This window comes from Ascaphus truei, chromosome 3, assembly GCF_040206685.1.
Source record: "Ascaphus truei isolate aAscTru1 chromosome 3, aAscTru1.hap1, whole genome shotgun sequence".
NCBI lineage: Eukaryota > Metazoa > Chordata > Amphibia > Anura > Ascaphidae > Ascaphus > Ascaphus truei.
The window spans coordinates 271555406-271571809 of NC_134485.1; the positions used below are offsets into that span (position 1 = coordinate 271555406).

Here is a 16404-nt window from a genome sequence, read left to right on the forward strand (position 1 = left end):
AGGACCAAGGACCCCTATAGCGTTAGGACTTTTCTTTAGGACGCTGCCACCACCAAGGATAAAGTGATATTTGTGACTGACTGAAGAAAGTTATTACTCCTGTTAGGGACCCTACAGGGAGATATGTATCAGCTGGATAGCTACGTGTATTAACCCTCGTCTCATATAGAAGTCACATGCTCACAGGTGTGCAGTTTTTGACACTTTGGTAAGAGAGAGTGCAACGAGAGATCAGGGGTGAGATTTATGTAGGTACAGAGGAGTGTCGAGCCTTAAAAGAGAGGAGGAGAATGTTGTAGTTTTTTTAATACGGAAATTAATAGCAAGCAAGCAGAGAGAGTTCAGAAGGTCAGAAGCAGATACGCACCTAGAAAAGCAAGAGCACATTCGGGCAGCAACATCAAGCACAGGTGCCTTTACAACCAAACCACTTTCCCTCTTTTTCTATACTTCTTGTTTTGTGTGTGTGTGTATAAACAATCTATAAAAGTCTTTATTTTCTGCAACCTTTCCTTACCTACTACAAAAGCCCTACAAGGAAGTCTATAGTGAAATGCTGTGACCTGATCTTTGTTGTTGAAACGGTCTTAATAATCCTTTGAGCTCTGTCTCCACAATGCAGGGAGCAGCAGTGTGCAATTAAAAGACAATCAATGCCAGTCCTCCAGGAGACATCTCCTCTCTGTTCCCCTGGAGACGCCTCCATGCTTTAATCCTCTTTTGGCATTGGTCATTGTTTTGTGGATATAAACATTGATGATAAAATGAATAGTTTAGTAGGTATTTATACTTCAAGACACAAAGTTTGTTTTCCACTTTCAAATAATTCAGTTATAACTTTTGCATTATTAAAATAAATGTAAAAAATAGATGTTGGTGAACTATTTCTCCCCCCCCCCCCTTTTTTTTTGTTTGTTTTGTTTAAATAAATGGTAAAGTGAAATGATAGTGTTATATACAGTACTATATATTTTATTGGTTTTCCAGTGACTTTTCAACCAGGTGTGTTAATATTGCCAACCATTACTTAATGTTTGAATTCTGTATCCGTGACTACAGCAGTCTGCTGATCTTTTAGTGTGTTAGTACAAATTATTTTATCAGGGTTCTTGGCTTTTCTCCTAATGGTAGGAAAAAAATCTAGCGCATGAAATTAGATCTAAATTTAAAGCTACAAATAGCTAATGCAGGGATAGAGAAAATTAGCACAATATAGTGAATCTAAGGCCTCGGGCATGGTCAGCGCACAATATAGTGAATCTAAGGCCTCGGGCATGGTCAGCGCACAATATAGTGAATCTAAGGCCTCGGGCATGGTCAGCGCACAATATAGTGAATCTAAGGCCTCGGGCATGGTCAGCGCACAATATAGTGAATCTAAGGCCTTGGGCATGGTCAGCGCACAATATAGTGAATCTAAGGCCTCGGGCATGGTCAGCGCACAATATTGTGAATCTAAGGCCTCGGGCAAGGTCAGCGCTTAGGCGCGCTGGTGCTTACCAGTGAGCCCCTGCACCCGCAATGAGAGCGGCTTTAGTAGGGGCTCGCCTACGCTTCCGCAAGCGTGCGGAAGCGTAGGTCTTATCCAAACTTTAGATTTTGCGCTCATGGGAGCGCAGGGCCAGTCACGTGAGCGGTTCGCGCAATGAGGGCGAACCAGCTCCGTGACGTCACTGGCCCGCCCCCCGACACGCCCACGGACGGCGCGCTAACCAAGGCCAGGGAAAGCACCCGCTTTCCCTCAGCCTAAGCGCGCCTCCGTACGGCTGCTGCAACCCTGGACGCAGCCTAAGAGCGCTTTATGCCGAGTTGCTTGAAGAAAACAATGTATAAAGATCAATAATAGTAATTATAAAATATTAATTTATTAAAACAATGACATGAAATAAAAATAATGTATACAACATCAATAAAGAACCCAGAACTTTAGATGAGCTGAAGCCAATATATTGCGATATACATTCCAGACCAAACCCAATTCCTAGATATCTACTCTCGCAGTCCAACCGATGTTAACACTAGACGTGGATATATTGGTATACTTGGCTAAAACCGCCAAAGAATATAGGAGGTTTCCTGATTTTTCAGTTCTGGTGGATAAATCGCTTGATCTTAGATTGGGGGAATTTGAGAAGGAAGAAAACAGAATCTAATGTATGTTAGCATATAGTCTGATTCTCCTGATTATTGCATCACTTATCCAAACTTCATCATTTCTGATTTTTGATGGTTATGTGATCCTAGGATCCTGAGGAAAAAAATCCCCCCTTTTTTAAAAAAAAAAAGCAGCAGTACTGTTGGTAATCTTCAATCACCCTGTAGATGTAAATATAAGGGTGATATACTCATGTGTGTGTAATCTTTTATGAGCAATTGCCTCCCCAGCACTAGATGTTTTTTAGTACTTACTTTGATATCCCAATGTTTTCTCAGATTTTGGGGGTGTGAGATCTCAGTATGTACACTCTCTCCCCTCACCCAGTCCACCGCTCTCACTGCCTGCTTGTGCTAAGTATTTGTGTCTTACCCGGTCTGTGGTAGGCTGTCTGCAAGGGGCAGACGTTGCTATCGGGGACTCCCTTGTATGGAATCAGTGCGCTGTTCCTCCGATCGGGACTTTTGCGGACTGTTTGGGAGAGACAAGCGTTGCTGCAAGGAATACCTGTGCTCTTTCGGGATCATGGCAATGCTCCTCTGGGCATCTCTGCTCGACGCGTGTGGTGTAGTCACTGTTCCTAGCGCTCCGATCGGTTAGTCGGCCTCCGCTGCTCGGGATGGTATCTTCAATGGCAGCGTTCATAGCCGACTGCTCTCCGGTGTTTGATTTTTGGTGCCAAAGGGAACAAGTAAATGGCAATATTCAGAGCGCACAGGTTCAGGGTACATCACCCTACGCATTTCACCAGTTAGGCTTCTTCAGGTTTGATCTGTTACTCCATCTTGCACCATTTTTATACTAGTCATGGGTTAAAATCAGGGTTCTTCAATTGATTCAATTCAAAATCTTTGTTTTGGTTCGCAATTTGTAGCGCTGGTATTTTCGCCCTGTATCGATGTCCATATTTAAAAACGCCTAATCTTGTAATACATATGTAAAGCTAATTACCTTACAAATTATATATATATATATTTATATATTTGTTTTTAACATTCATTTAAATAGTTGATATTTTTCTTTTCTTATTAAACAGATATTTATCATGCTAGGGCAGTGTTTCCCTACATCCAGTCCTCAGGGAACCCCAACAGGTCAGGTCTTAAAGATGTCCCTGCTCCAGCACAGGTGGCTCAGTCAAAATGACTGAGCCGCTGATTGACCACCTGTGCTGGAGCAGGGATATCCTTCAGACCTGACCTGTTGGGGTTCCCTGAGGACTGGAGTTGGGAAACGCTGTGCAGGGAATACGTGGGTAAGAGGTCAGTGTGGGGTCACTGGTATCTAAATACACATTACACCAAACATTTTTTTACAAAAAATACCCTGTACTGTATATTTAAAAAAAATTATATTTAAAAACTATAGTTGATATACAAAAAACACATCTCCCACCAGGGCTTCTTCAATAGCTTTTATTACAGTCACCTATTTATATCACCATTATGTGAAAACATGAGCTGTTGTAGAATATAATACGATTTGTTTTCTTTTTAAATGTGATCCAGTCCTAAAGAATTTGATGCCATAATATCTAATTTTGTAATTTTTTAGATCATTAACTTGGTTCCTCTTTTTTTTTTTTTTTGTCAGCAACTTTTTAGATCAGACCAGTGTAATATTTCAAGTGTGGTTTCTGCCCACGATATTAGTCCATATTAACGATGTTTGTGTGTAGAAATGCTGAGAATATGAGCCGTTTTAGTGTTCATTCGTTTGTAAACTGCTGCACTAGTTCTGTCCTTTATTATTAATTTATTTGACCATGCGCTAAACGTTACAATATGCAGGATGCACTCTATGAACCTTGGGAGACGTTTATGATCAAATGCCGTTGACGATAAGCATGTGATATTTTCTGCAGCAGCTCATGCTTTTGGATAATATAATGGTTATATTTAAAATATTTCTTTAAAGTTTTATCGCTTTTCAAAAAGTGAGTTGTGGCCCAACAGGCGGAAAGCAGTTCTTTATAGCAGCAGTCCTCCATTACCGCAGGTTTTTCCCCCCTTACGTTTAAGTAACAGATTTCGTCTTGCCCTTTCCAGCGCGCTTTCTATTTTTAAAATTGATGCTCTTTTCATGAGATTTAAGTGTTTGAAATATTGGTTGCCTGTGAGGTTAAAATGTAAAAGTTCTTCCAGATCTCACTGCAGTGTAAAGGTTACCGTTGTGTTTAGATGATGGGTTCCTTTTGATTGATGTCCTGTGCGGAGATATCTGTTTTGTACCTATATCAATTGAGGGTTGTTCTTTGTACCTTTGGATGCCCTTAAGGAAGTCATAGTAGGAGAACTGCTGGGCTTTGTATATCTCCCTCCCCTTGTTTTAGTTTTTTTGTATGCCTGGTAGACAATGTTTCTGGCTAATTATATTTTGTATGTGTTCTATAATAAAATAAGTTTGTTTGATTATTGGGTGGTTACTGCCTAGTATAATACACACACGCTACGATCGAAAGTAAAGGCCACTGTAAAACAAACCTCCTACGAAGCAGAGCAAGTTAGCGGGCACCTGTGGGCTTATATTTATAACTGCTGCTCTTTTCCCTTGTTTAATCCATACATCCTCCAATTTTAAAAACAAATCAATAGTACGGTTGGTGTATTCTTGGGTGAGTTTAGCTCTCTGCTTGTCAGGGTGCATAGAAGTAGATTGACTGTAAGTTGTGTAGCTGGATTGTGTGACCCAAACACACCTTGGTTTGTGCAGCCAGCTGTCCATGTAGTTCACGTAATTTTACCTCCTGCTACTCACAGCATGAATTTGGGAGAGTTTGCTTCTCCCCGGCCAGATGGCCTCCGCCTCCTTTTGATTCAAGTCCAAACTATTCAAACTTTCTCTGCTTCCACAACAACAGATATCCTCTTCCCTTATTGTTTAATTTCCATTCGGGTTGTGTGACGTGGGTTTATGGAAAGCAAAAACATCTGGATATTCTTGGTCCTATACCTTTTTGAAGTGTTTCAAGCCGAAACTCATTTCTCTCTCCCAAACACTTCTTAAATGAGAGCTCAGATTCTTCAGCTAATTCTGGCTCCTCAGGAGATGATATTGTGCTTACTGTATGTATACATTGTTATGACATGCATAGCCTGTGCATACGTCACATTTTCTAAGGACAATAATCCTGGTAAGGATGTTTGGCTGAATTCATTTATCACCACGCCTATTGCTTAAATGTTTCCATGCCCTATTTATTGACACACGTATGATGTAAATATACAGTTTCAAACGATTTACCTTTTGTCACGTTTCTTAGCAAAGGGACCAAACAAGAGAAGCTTCCGCTCCATGTGTATGAAGTGGATGAAGATGCTGACAAGGATGAGGCGAGTTCATTTAAATGTCCTTTTAATTCACCATGCAGGTGTATGAAGTCATTTTCTTGCCTTTCTTGGTCCCTTGATTTAATAGACAGCATTTAATATACAGTATATTATCGCTGATTTCACTTTTAACACTTTTACACTTTTGTAGATGCATTTAAGGACTGTGGTAAGAAGAGAGAGACACACACACACACACACACACACACACACACACACACACACACACACACACACACACACACACACACACACACACCTACAATAATATGTATCCAGTGTACACATACTTGGGGGCACTGTATAAAATTATTGGGGGAAAAAGCACCACACGAGGTTAATGCATACAAATGGTAAATGTCCAGTTTCTAGATGCAGACGGAGCAGTCACAAGGAAAGTTGTTATAACTGTATGATTTACATTAAGGCCTATAGCTGGAAAACGGGATTGTTTTGAGCCTCTGAATCGCTTTGTCCAATGTACAGTATGTGTAATTCAGGTTTTACTCTCAGAATCTGCATCTAGTTTATTTATAAAACGTTTTACCAGGAAGTAACTAATTGTAGTGTAGTAAAGATTCAGTCTTGCACACCATAAATAATACAATAACCGCGAAATACGTGCGTTTTTGGTACCGGTTCACCTTGATTCAGGGGAAAACCTGTCTGGAGAATTCCCTAAGTCTAAGCAAAGGAAGGGAAATCCAGGCCACTTCGATTTTGAAATGAAAATGTATTCTGTCAAAGGCACTTTGACAGAATACATTTTCATTTCAAAATTCCAAATGCCATGGGTTTCACTTCCTTTTCTTACCAGGAAGTAATACATTGGGAGTTACCTCTCGTTTTCAAGTATGTCCTGGGCACAGAGTTATAGCAATACATGGTTACATTAAATGAACAGGGCTATACAGTCAATCACAGATATTTCATGGACAGTTGGAAAATTGAGCACAAGGGATAAAAGGGCTGGTGAGTTTCATATTGAAATAGAGAAACTTTAACATCACCAACCATCAACATACAGCACACAACCTTAAGCTGCCCTTCGGCTGCACCAAAGGCTGTCCGCCTCTGGGGCGACGCAGTTGTACACTGAAGGGGTTCAGATTGAGTGCAACTGTGGATTCCAAGTCCTTTTTTGATTAATTATTTAATTTAAAGTGGCTGTGTCCATGGAAGACGCGAGTATGCAGATACTAGTAATATAAGCACAATCTAAAAAAATGCCTTCCTTCAGCCAACTTGCACTCATTCTCTCCTTATAGTTATTAGCATTAGTATTATATTGCAAGCGAGTTAAAGAATAGCATACTTATATTGCAATTGTGAGCAATTGGCATCCTAAACCTTGCACCTTCCTTTGAAACACCGCTTGAAGAAGACTACGAACCAACCCATGTCGGTTCCAGTTAATTTGTCTTGATTCACTTTGTCCTGAAATTATCTCCGTTATTACCATTGCTTTTCACTGCCATTTTAGTTACCTGGGGGAAAGTTGGGGGAGGGGGATCGGGAAGGAATGTTACTCCTGCTCAGCTAATTCTAGTCTTGATATGGTGCCATTCCCAGGATATTGGTAATGTGGAAACAAAGAGAAAAAGAACCCAGTAAATGGAAGTACTCTAGTACCCTAATTGAATGTGTATAGTTGAATACTTAACATTAATTTTATTAATAATATTCTTAAAATAAAGGGGTATAAATAAAAACACGACGAATGCAAGATATCCTCTGTCAGTAATACTGATACAGTATATTCGAAACAGTAAATGATATTTTACCTAAGTAGTTGACTTTATGCAAATATCAGATATAGTAAGCCATTGTCCTCTTGACTTTTAGTGTCTTTATTTCTGTTTAGATGACTACAGCACTTAGACAGCACCACTAAATGTTTATAATAAGTTATATTGTGGTGATGAGAATAATATATTCATAGTCGTAATTCTGCCCATATATTGCTGCAATACAATTTGGGCAGTTTATCTGATATTTGCATAAAGTCAACTACTTATGTAAAATATAATGTACTGTTTTGTATATATCAGTATTACGGACTGAGGATATCTAGCATTGTGTTTTCATTTATACCCTTTTATTTTAAGAATATTATTAATAAAATTAATTTTAAGTAGTCAACTATACACATTCAATTAGGGTAATAGACTGCTTTCATTTACCGGGTCCTCCTGCCATTTTAACCTGATTTTTAAAAAAAAGTTTTATTTAAAATCAGCCATAGTTACCACAGGTATCAATTTTTGTTTTGTTTTTGGTTACCAATTTATAATGATTTGATGTCCTCAGTTGCACAGGAAGTGAGCAACTATAGCTTCAATGAAATCTGTGAGTGGTATGACTCATGACCTGTATAATCGCTGAGCAGTAAGGGATTCACCAGCGCTATATACTGTATGCAGTTTGGCTTTTGCAGTATTGAAATCAACACTGGATTGTTTTAATTTCACCCTGAGGCATACAGTAATCTCGCAAGCAAGTCTGCAATTGTAATCTGCCTCCGATGTTGTTAGATGCAAACTTGCTTTCCTTCATACTTGTATTGAAAACTATATGATGAGGATACAAAGAATTATAACGTTTGTCAAAAGCTGCATTTCCTAATTTTAGAAACTAAACTGATCAGATTAACCAATGGTCCCCTTCACTGGCGTGATTAGTGATCGAATGTATTCCCTTCCGGCAGTGACTGATTTATTAGCGCAAAATCTAAATAAGCGTTTTTCAGTTGTACAGAAATAACATTGTTGCTTCCAGTAAGACATTAAACATTTATATATCGTTTATGAGGTCAGTGTGCATGTTATTGTATTTCACAAGTTCAGCAATACTGTATATATTATTGAATGGGCCTTCAGTGGGTTTCATTCAAGTACTGTAAGCTCTAGTGAAGCTCTCTGGGATAACATTGCAAATATTATCATGCGACTAGACATTAAATGTAAAGACAGGATTGCGAAGTACAGTATCGATAACAGAATACAGTATATATGAATACATAACTTTCCTAAGATAAATTGTAAACATTTTGGATGTTATCGGCATGTTATAGAAATAAACCCACATGCCAAATTGTGAATTTTTTAAACATCTTGTCCCGGATTGAATGAATGTGCTAAGCTTTGCCTCACTTACAGGACCGTTTTATGCACGAGTCTAAAGGCATAGCACTGTTTAGTAATATATGTGACTGCACGTGACTATTCGTGCATTACTTTTGTTCTTCCCGCTGGGTTCTAGAAGCTTCAGAGCCCTGTATAAAGTACTGTAGAAGCAGGCAGATACGACCTTTTAGTTCTGAAGGCCAGAGCTTTCTGTATTTTATTTAAAAAAGAAAAAAGTTTTTTTTATGTCATAACAGGAGTGTATTCTGTTTACAGGATGCCGCATCTCTTGGGTCTCAAAAGGGGGGGATCACAAAGCATGGATGGCTATACAAAGGCAACATGAACAGTGCAATAAGTGTGACAATGAGGGTAAGTTTCACATTCTACCTAACAAATTTTGCATTGCGTTTCAGTCCTGTTTGACAGTCAAAAATGTGTGATCAATGCAAATACGTAGAATTCCTATTATATTGGCAACTTGTGCCCCGTAACAACAGTGTCATCAGACAATATCTCCTATTCCGGAATGTACTTACATGTACATCTGATAACATGCAGAATAGAATTGCATAACAAGGAATTGGTGTTTAATGCATTAACGGACGCGTCATTTGCTTTTTTCTCTTAGTCTTTCAAAAGGAGGTTTTTTCACCTAATACAGCTGGGTGATGGCTCGTTCAACCTCAATTTCTACAAAGATGAGAAAATCTCCAAGGAGCCCAAAGGATCAATATTTCTTGATTCTTGCATGGGAGTTGTGCAGGTAAATGTCCTTCTTTGTGCCAGTCTCTGGGCTCAGCGTTTCCCGGGTATGTTCAGATACTGTGATTTCAAGACCTAGCACCTTTGTTTTGCAGTTCATGCAAATACAGTACATGGTAACATACGCACAACATACATGTCTTGCCAATAGGCCTGGCAATTGTGACTCCATTTATGACCGACGACGGCAGTTATGATTGGGATTGTGTGCTGATGAATGAACGTTTGATACTATTATACAGCAGCTCCCGTTCAGGAGCCTGGCTACATCTTTTAGTGATGGAGCAATAATGTTTGACTACAGGGAGTGAGGTGCAGATGACTCACAAAACCAGGACTGCAGATCTGGCAAAGATCTGTCTAGTCTTGTGTTTTTTTTTCTAAGAAAGAAGGTGTTTTCTGGAGACTGGAAGTGTTCTCATTATCCTTATATAGTACAGCGTGTTCATTTTCCGGAAGGTGTGGATATTTTTCCTTTTGAACGTGTAGATTTTAAAGTACACACTAAAAACAGACTTGCTGTTTTGCTCCATTTAAATATCTATACATTGCAGACAGACAACTAAGACTTGGCATAGCTCCTTGTGTAGGATTGGTGCTGTGGGAGTTCACATTCCTAGCTTCAGATAGAGGCATTTACAGATATTTACCCTTGGCCTTTGCCACTACATTAAAGCAGCAATCCCACACACTTGCTGCAAAGTAATATTAAAAAGCTAGAATGATACGGTTGTGTGACACTTTCTCACATGCCAAAACAGCCTCCCTGTCCTCACCCTTCTTATTAAACATTCATGGCACTCCTTCGAATACTTCTAAACAGTTAACCCCTCTGCACATGGATTTGTCTGCTTCATACTACCATAGAAGTCACCCAATAGATATGCAGATGTAGCCAACGTTATTGAAACCAATGGCGCCCCCTGCAGCAGGACATACACAGTGCGCCAACGGGATAAGAAACTACTGCTGTGATGAGACGCGCAAGAGCACAGGGGCGGGGCAATCGCAGTATTTCACGCGCAGGAGCCCTCCACAGGTTGAAGTACAGATGTAGCCAACGTTATTGCAAAGTTCTACAAGCCGTATTGGACCTGGAGAAGTGCACCTTCATTGCACTTTTAAAGCTGCAGTTAAAAAAATAAAAATAAATGTCCATTCAATATGTGCATCAATACAATCTACACACTGACAAGTGATTATCGATCTGTTATCCTGTAATCAATCGCTGAAATTCAACTGGGGGTTCACTAAATGCATCTTGGGTAATCTTCTGCTGCACTGATGGCCACTTCTGTGAGGAAGATCATGTGACCAGACAGGCACTAGATTCAATTGGTTCACTGCTACAGAGGGCAGGGCTCAAAAAGGTGATGCTGTTTCAGAAAGGGATGTAACTTTGTACATGGTTGCTACAGGAACAAACATGCTTGATACTTTAGAATACATAAAAATGTCTTTTAAAATTGTAAAAATAATTTTTTATTTCTTTTTTAATGCTACAAGTATTTTCTCATAGTACAGGACTGATTTATTTAAAATAAAAAATAAAAATTACACATGTAGGATATTGCTTGAACTGCTGCTTTTAAGGGCAGTCCAATATAGAGAGCCCAAAGAACCTCAAGTGTGAGTGGCTTCCCTAGAAAGATTCAATCGCCCTTAAAGTTACTTTTTTTTAAATGTATTTGTATCTTGTGGAGAATGTTTTTTTTATTTGCGTTTCTCTGGGAACACAGATTAGATACTTATCTTTATCTGTTTGACCAGTCAAAATTACTTTGCTAACTAAGAACAAGGCTTGGAGGTCTCCAAAAAGCTTTAGATAAAGATTTGCCAAGCATTTGTTTACCATTGGGCCAGCTAGTCGACAGCCAATTGGATTTTCCTCAAGGTCAGGAAAACATTGGCAGCTAAATTGGGGGTTCCCCTGAGCTAAAAATAGGTGCTGTTTGGCTCTGAAAGACCCCCCCCCCTTTATCTATGACTTTATGAAAATGATGGTTAAAAAACAAACAAACAAAAAAACAGGTAGGTAGAGTTGCTGCCTTAAGCTTCTGTCTTCCTTGGTTTCCAAAAGCTTGTGTGTAGGCTTTTATTGATTAAACGTATTTATGTTGAATAAATGATCACCACCTGCAATAATTAAGTGTATGAGCTGCTTCGCATCAGACTATTGGACCTCGTTGCTGCTAAATACTTAACAATCCATTTGTTTTCCTAGAAGATTTCATATTGACCGCTTTGGAAATAGTGCAACGTGAGATAGCGCAGGCAGGTGTGGGAATTGGAGAGGCGTTGTGTTGGCAATCTCTTGAGTTTCTGTTCATGTAGATTATGAATTTGTGAGTCTTGTTTAGAGTAGTCTAATGAAGTCAATATTCTGGTTAAATAAGTGCAGTAATTGCGGTCTAGAAAATACAGAATGATGTAGGCAGTGTTGCCGTACTACTTTGGTGCACCAGCAGTTTGCCAACCATGAAATGGGCTACACCTGTGTGGCTGACAGGAGAACAGCAAAAGCCACAACATAAGGCTACGCGCCCTGGGATTGCAGCTGAGGCTTTCCTTGGCTTAATTTCTAGCTTCGTTGCAAATAAATTTGCTGTCTGAAAGTAGAGATCAGGAAACAGGTGTTTTTCAACAGCAGGTTGAATCTGGGTTTAAGGCTGTAACCAGGTCCTTTAGCACCTGAAGCTCTTCCCTGCTCTTCTGTAAAGTATTTAATTGAATTTAGTGCCTAAAATATAAAATTGCTAAATGAATGATGAATTCAATTGCAGCCATAGGCCGAGTCCATAGAAGGACAGGCCGTGCTGAGCCGCGCGGACGCTCCGCGCTGAGCCCCTGCACCCTCACTGAGGATGCCTTTAGAGGGGGCTCACGCGAGCGTCCGCAAGCGTGCTGAGGCGCTGGAGTTTTCAGCCGAGCTCCATGCTGTTTTTCAGCACGCTGTCGGCTGAAAACATCCAATCAGCGCGGAGCTGCGTCAACGTCACGGCGCCGTGACGTCTACGTCAGTGCGTCGTGGGCGATTGGCCCAGCGACGTCACTGCCCCGCCTCCCTCAGTCTCCCCCCGCCTCCGATCGCGCCCGCTGGCTCGCCTGCATGGGCATGAAATCGCGCAGATTTCAGCAGGCGAGCCTCAGCGTCAGCGCGGCTCGGAACTCCTCACCCCTCTATGGCCCGGGCCATATAAAGCAGTAGCAGCAGCCATCTCCTGCATTGTGGTTATTCCAGCTTCACAAGATAATCTTGTAATACTGGTGTATGCATGCCATGCTGCTGTACAAGGCTAAACAAAGTTTATTTATTTATAAAATGTTTTACCAGGAAGTAATACATTGAGAGTTACCTCTCGTTTTCAAGTATGTCCTGGGCACAGAGTTAAGACAAATACAGGCAGTGCTCGTTTTACAACGCTTCGCTTTACAACGAATGGCTTATCCAACGCTATGCAATGCATACCTATATTCATTTTTACAACGCCAAAATGGCTTATCCAACGCTCTTACGACGCTTTGCAACGTTGTGTATGTTTGTATATATATACACATTCACATAAACAACGTTGCAAAGCGTCGTAAGAGCGTATATATATAATATTATACTATATAATATTATATTATACTATATAATATATTATTTATTATGTTATATTATATATATAATACAGTATATAAATTATATAATTTATGTGTGTGCTGCATATCTTATTGCCTGCATAAAATATTTGGTGTATTTTAGTGTTAAAAATGCATTCAGGAACGGAACTTTTCATTTAAACAGTGGGAAAACGTGTTTCGCTTTACAACGTTTCGCTTTACAACGCCATTTTGAGTAACGCATTGTGTCGGATAACCGAGGACTGCCTGTAATACATGGTTACAAATACAGTTACATAAATGAACAGGGTATACATTATATACAAGACATTGCACAATTATAGGTGGCTACATCTGTATGGGGCTCCACATCATTCTTCTGCGTTCCTCTTGGTTTAAATCCGAGCCCTGTTCTGGAATCCTCTGACTTGCATAAACCGTATGATCCTACATTTAAACCCAAGTAATTTAATTTATACGTATAACTTGATTTATTTAGCGCCATCCATGTACGTAGCGCTTCGCAGTAGTAATAGATGCAACAATATACCAAGGGTGTAATACACAATGCATAATGGGAAGAACCGCTTCAAACATGAAAGTAAACAGTAGGAAAAGGAGTCCCTGCCCTGAAAAGCCGAGACCAATTGTGAATATAATGTGGGAAACCTATTCTTTTGTGATAAAACTGCCATGTTTGAACCTGATGGAACGAACATACATTTCTGTAGTCGCTTTGGTATTTCCACAAAACCTATTCCAGTTTTTAGAAGGCCTTTTAAGACATTTGCATTTTATGTAACCTCTTTGGTTACAGGATAAACATGATATTTAAGATGGTTAAATTATGTTACAGATGAGCTTCAGTAATGGCATTTACCTCATCATTAGACGGTGTGCGCGCATTGGGCAGGATTACCAACATTGTATATACAAATAAATCGTTCTGCATATATTTTAGCCACGGAGAAGTAAGCAAAGTTCACATTTCCTCAAGCTTTAATGGCACATGAAGGTCAACATTTATCAGATGGATTTCAAAGCAGTCCTCTCCCCTGCCCCTCAGCCCCTTGTTTTGCAATGTAAATCAAAGCTCTTAAACAAACCTAGCATTATGCTGTAGTATTATTATTAAAAATAACAAACCTGGATTATATGATTTTCTTTTTAGAACAACAGAGTCAGGCGCTTTGCTTTTGAGCTCAAGATGCAAGACAAAAGCAGTTATCTTTTGGCTGCAGACAGCGAAGTGGAAATGGAAGATTGGGTAACGACTTTAAACAAAATCCTGCAACTTAACTTTGAAGCTGCAATGCAAGAAAGAAGAAATGGAGAGTCTCACGAAGGTAAGACTGGCTGCTTTGTTGCTATGTTTATTTATGTTACATTGACATTACTCTTTGAAGTATAAAAAGCTACTACCTATTACACTGTTAAATAATTTAAAAAAAAAAGTTGTAAATGTGTGTGGTTACAAAGAATGACTGAATAAATATTTAATTGCCAGTGTAAAGCCACTATATGCATGTTGGTTACTAGGAAAACTACAAACTGCTTTGGTATAGTTAATATGTGGTGTTTGGTGCCCTGGGATCTCCTATATCTGCTTGTGTAATTTATTACCCTGGTGTAGGTAGTATACAGTATGATTAATTAGTCACTGAATGGATAGCTTGGTTATGTTATGCGGCGCATTTTAAATGTGCTGTAAACCTACCACCAAAGTGAACTGATGGCTGATGCTAAGGGTGTTTTAAACTAAAGCATTGTAATATCCCTTTTCTTTTACTTTGCCAGTGTGGTAATGTGGAGCTTCTCTCACTTGAGTCCCTTCCTTTTGTGTGATGAGGTTTGTTAATCAGGACCAGCCTTCCCCTATTTATACTAGCATTCCCCCGTTGGTATCTGATATTGAGTTTATATGCATCTATAAGATGACGTTGACATGGTACTGTACATGCAATTAAAAGGAAACTATCAATCAACATTTTCAATTCAAGAACGACCAGGTTTTTAAAATGTCAGTTTTGTTTGTAAAGTGTACACTTCTTTATGTTGCATGAACATATCTAATTCAGGCCAAGCTCAGTTATACGGTGGTTGTTGTTGTTGTTGAGAAGAGTTTTGTAAAGGAAACTATCCACTGTCCTTGGTAGGATTCACTTGTGTCTGGCCACAGGGGAGACATTATTTACTTTACAGAACTTAAAGCTACTGGGTGATTTACTTTATAGGGCAGACCCACTTAATATTTGTATATACAATGTGACCTTTTCACTTCTGTGTCCTGTAGTACTGCTAATTTTGTATTCCCTGGCTGCCAGACTGGGATCTTCTGAGCAGAGGCCCTGTGTCCGTTTCTTGCTCCTACTAGTCAGTCCCATAAAGCTCCTACACACGAGATTTTATTATGTGATAAATAGTCCTCCTGTGGTAAAGGTGATTTTTATATTAGCAGTAGCTCAGATCAGCGGTGCGCAAACTCCCCGCACCCCCCTTACCGGCTCTCTCCTCGGTTGCACTCCCACCCCCCCTCGTGTCTAATGATGCGTCAAATGACGCTGCGGGGTCATGTCACGTGACCCACGGCTTAATTTGACGCATGCGACGCGTCACAAAATGACGCCGCATTGCCATGGCGACACATCACACAGCTGAAATAAGATAAGTGGAGTGTTGCAGGGGCCTCACGCGATCCCCCGGCATTAAATAAAATGCCTGGGGGAAGAGCGCGGGGCCTCTGCAACCGCCCGCGCCCCCCTGTTTGCGCACCGCTGGCCCAGATAATTGCACCTCTGTATAAATGTCACTCTGCTATTAAATATACTTTATTTTTGTTCTCAGATGATGAACAGAGCAAATTTGAAAATTCATCGTCCAGCCTAGATAGCTATCTCCCTGAAAAGGTATGTACTTTGCAGTGATCCATTCCCTACAGTGTCATTGCAGACTCCGGCATTTTCTGCTGCAGATAACTTTTGTGATACTCCTTTTCTTGTTTGGTAAATGTGTCCATTCCCTTTCGCCAAACGCTATTCCCAGCACCACTAAGAATCCCCAAAAAGTCTCATGTAGGATGACTAAAACATTTTTGAAATCATGTAAGAAGCTCGAAACATTCGATAAATTCAGTGTTGAAAATAGTAATTGTCAGATAAAAAATGTACTTTGATTTGGATTCATTGCTAGACATTCGTAGGGAACTGTTCTATCTAGTCTGGAGGTGTGGTTTTTTTTTTGTTGGTGTTTTTTAACCGCGTATGTGTGTATTTGGGGGGTCTTTGGCGCTGAACTGCGTGAATTTCAAATGTTGGGACCCCCTGCTTCTCCCGATATGTTCCGGAAAAGATGCCACCAGTACAGTGCCCTGCAGGGGAAACAAAATGAAGGTTTAAATCTCCTGCATCACGCGGGCCAATAGGAA

The 16404-nt window shown here is 40.0% G+C and overlaps 1 protein-coding gene across 23 annotated transcripts in view; it reads left to right on the top strand.

The window, feature by feature from the left end:
• DOCK9 (dedicator of cytokinesis 9) overlaps positions 1 to 16404 on the top strand; it is a 263517-nt gene that overhangs the window by 126551 nt on the left and 120562 nt on the right. For all 23 annotated transcript variants that reach the window (XM_075590793.1, XM_075590800.1, XM_075590807.1 and 20 more), the window contains exons 5-9: positions 5418 to 5487; positions 8886 to 8981; positions 9241 to 9375; positions 14152 to 14326; positions 15825 to 15886. In XM_075590793.1, coding sequence (XP_075446908.1) covers positions 5418 to 5487; positions 8886 to 8981; positions 9241 to 9375; positions 14152 to 14326; positions 15825 to 15886 — 538 coding nt within the window. The remainder of the gene's footprint in view (positions 1 to 5417; positions 5488 to 8885; positions 8982 to 9240; positions 9376 to 14151; positions 14327 to 15824; positions 15887 to 16404) is intronic.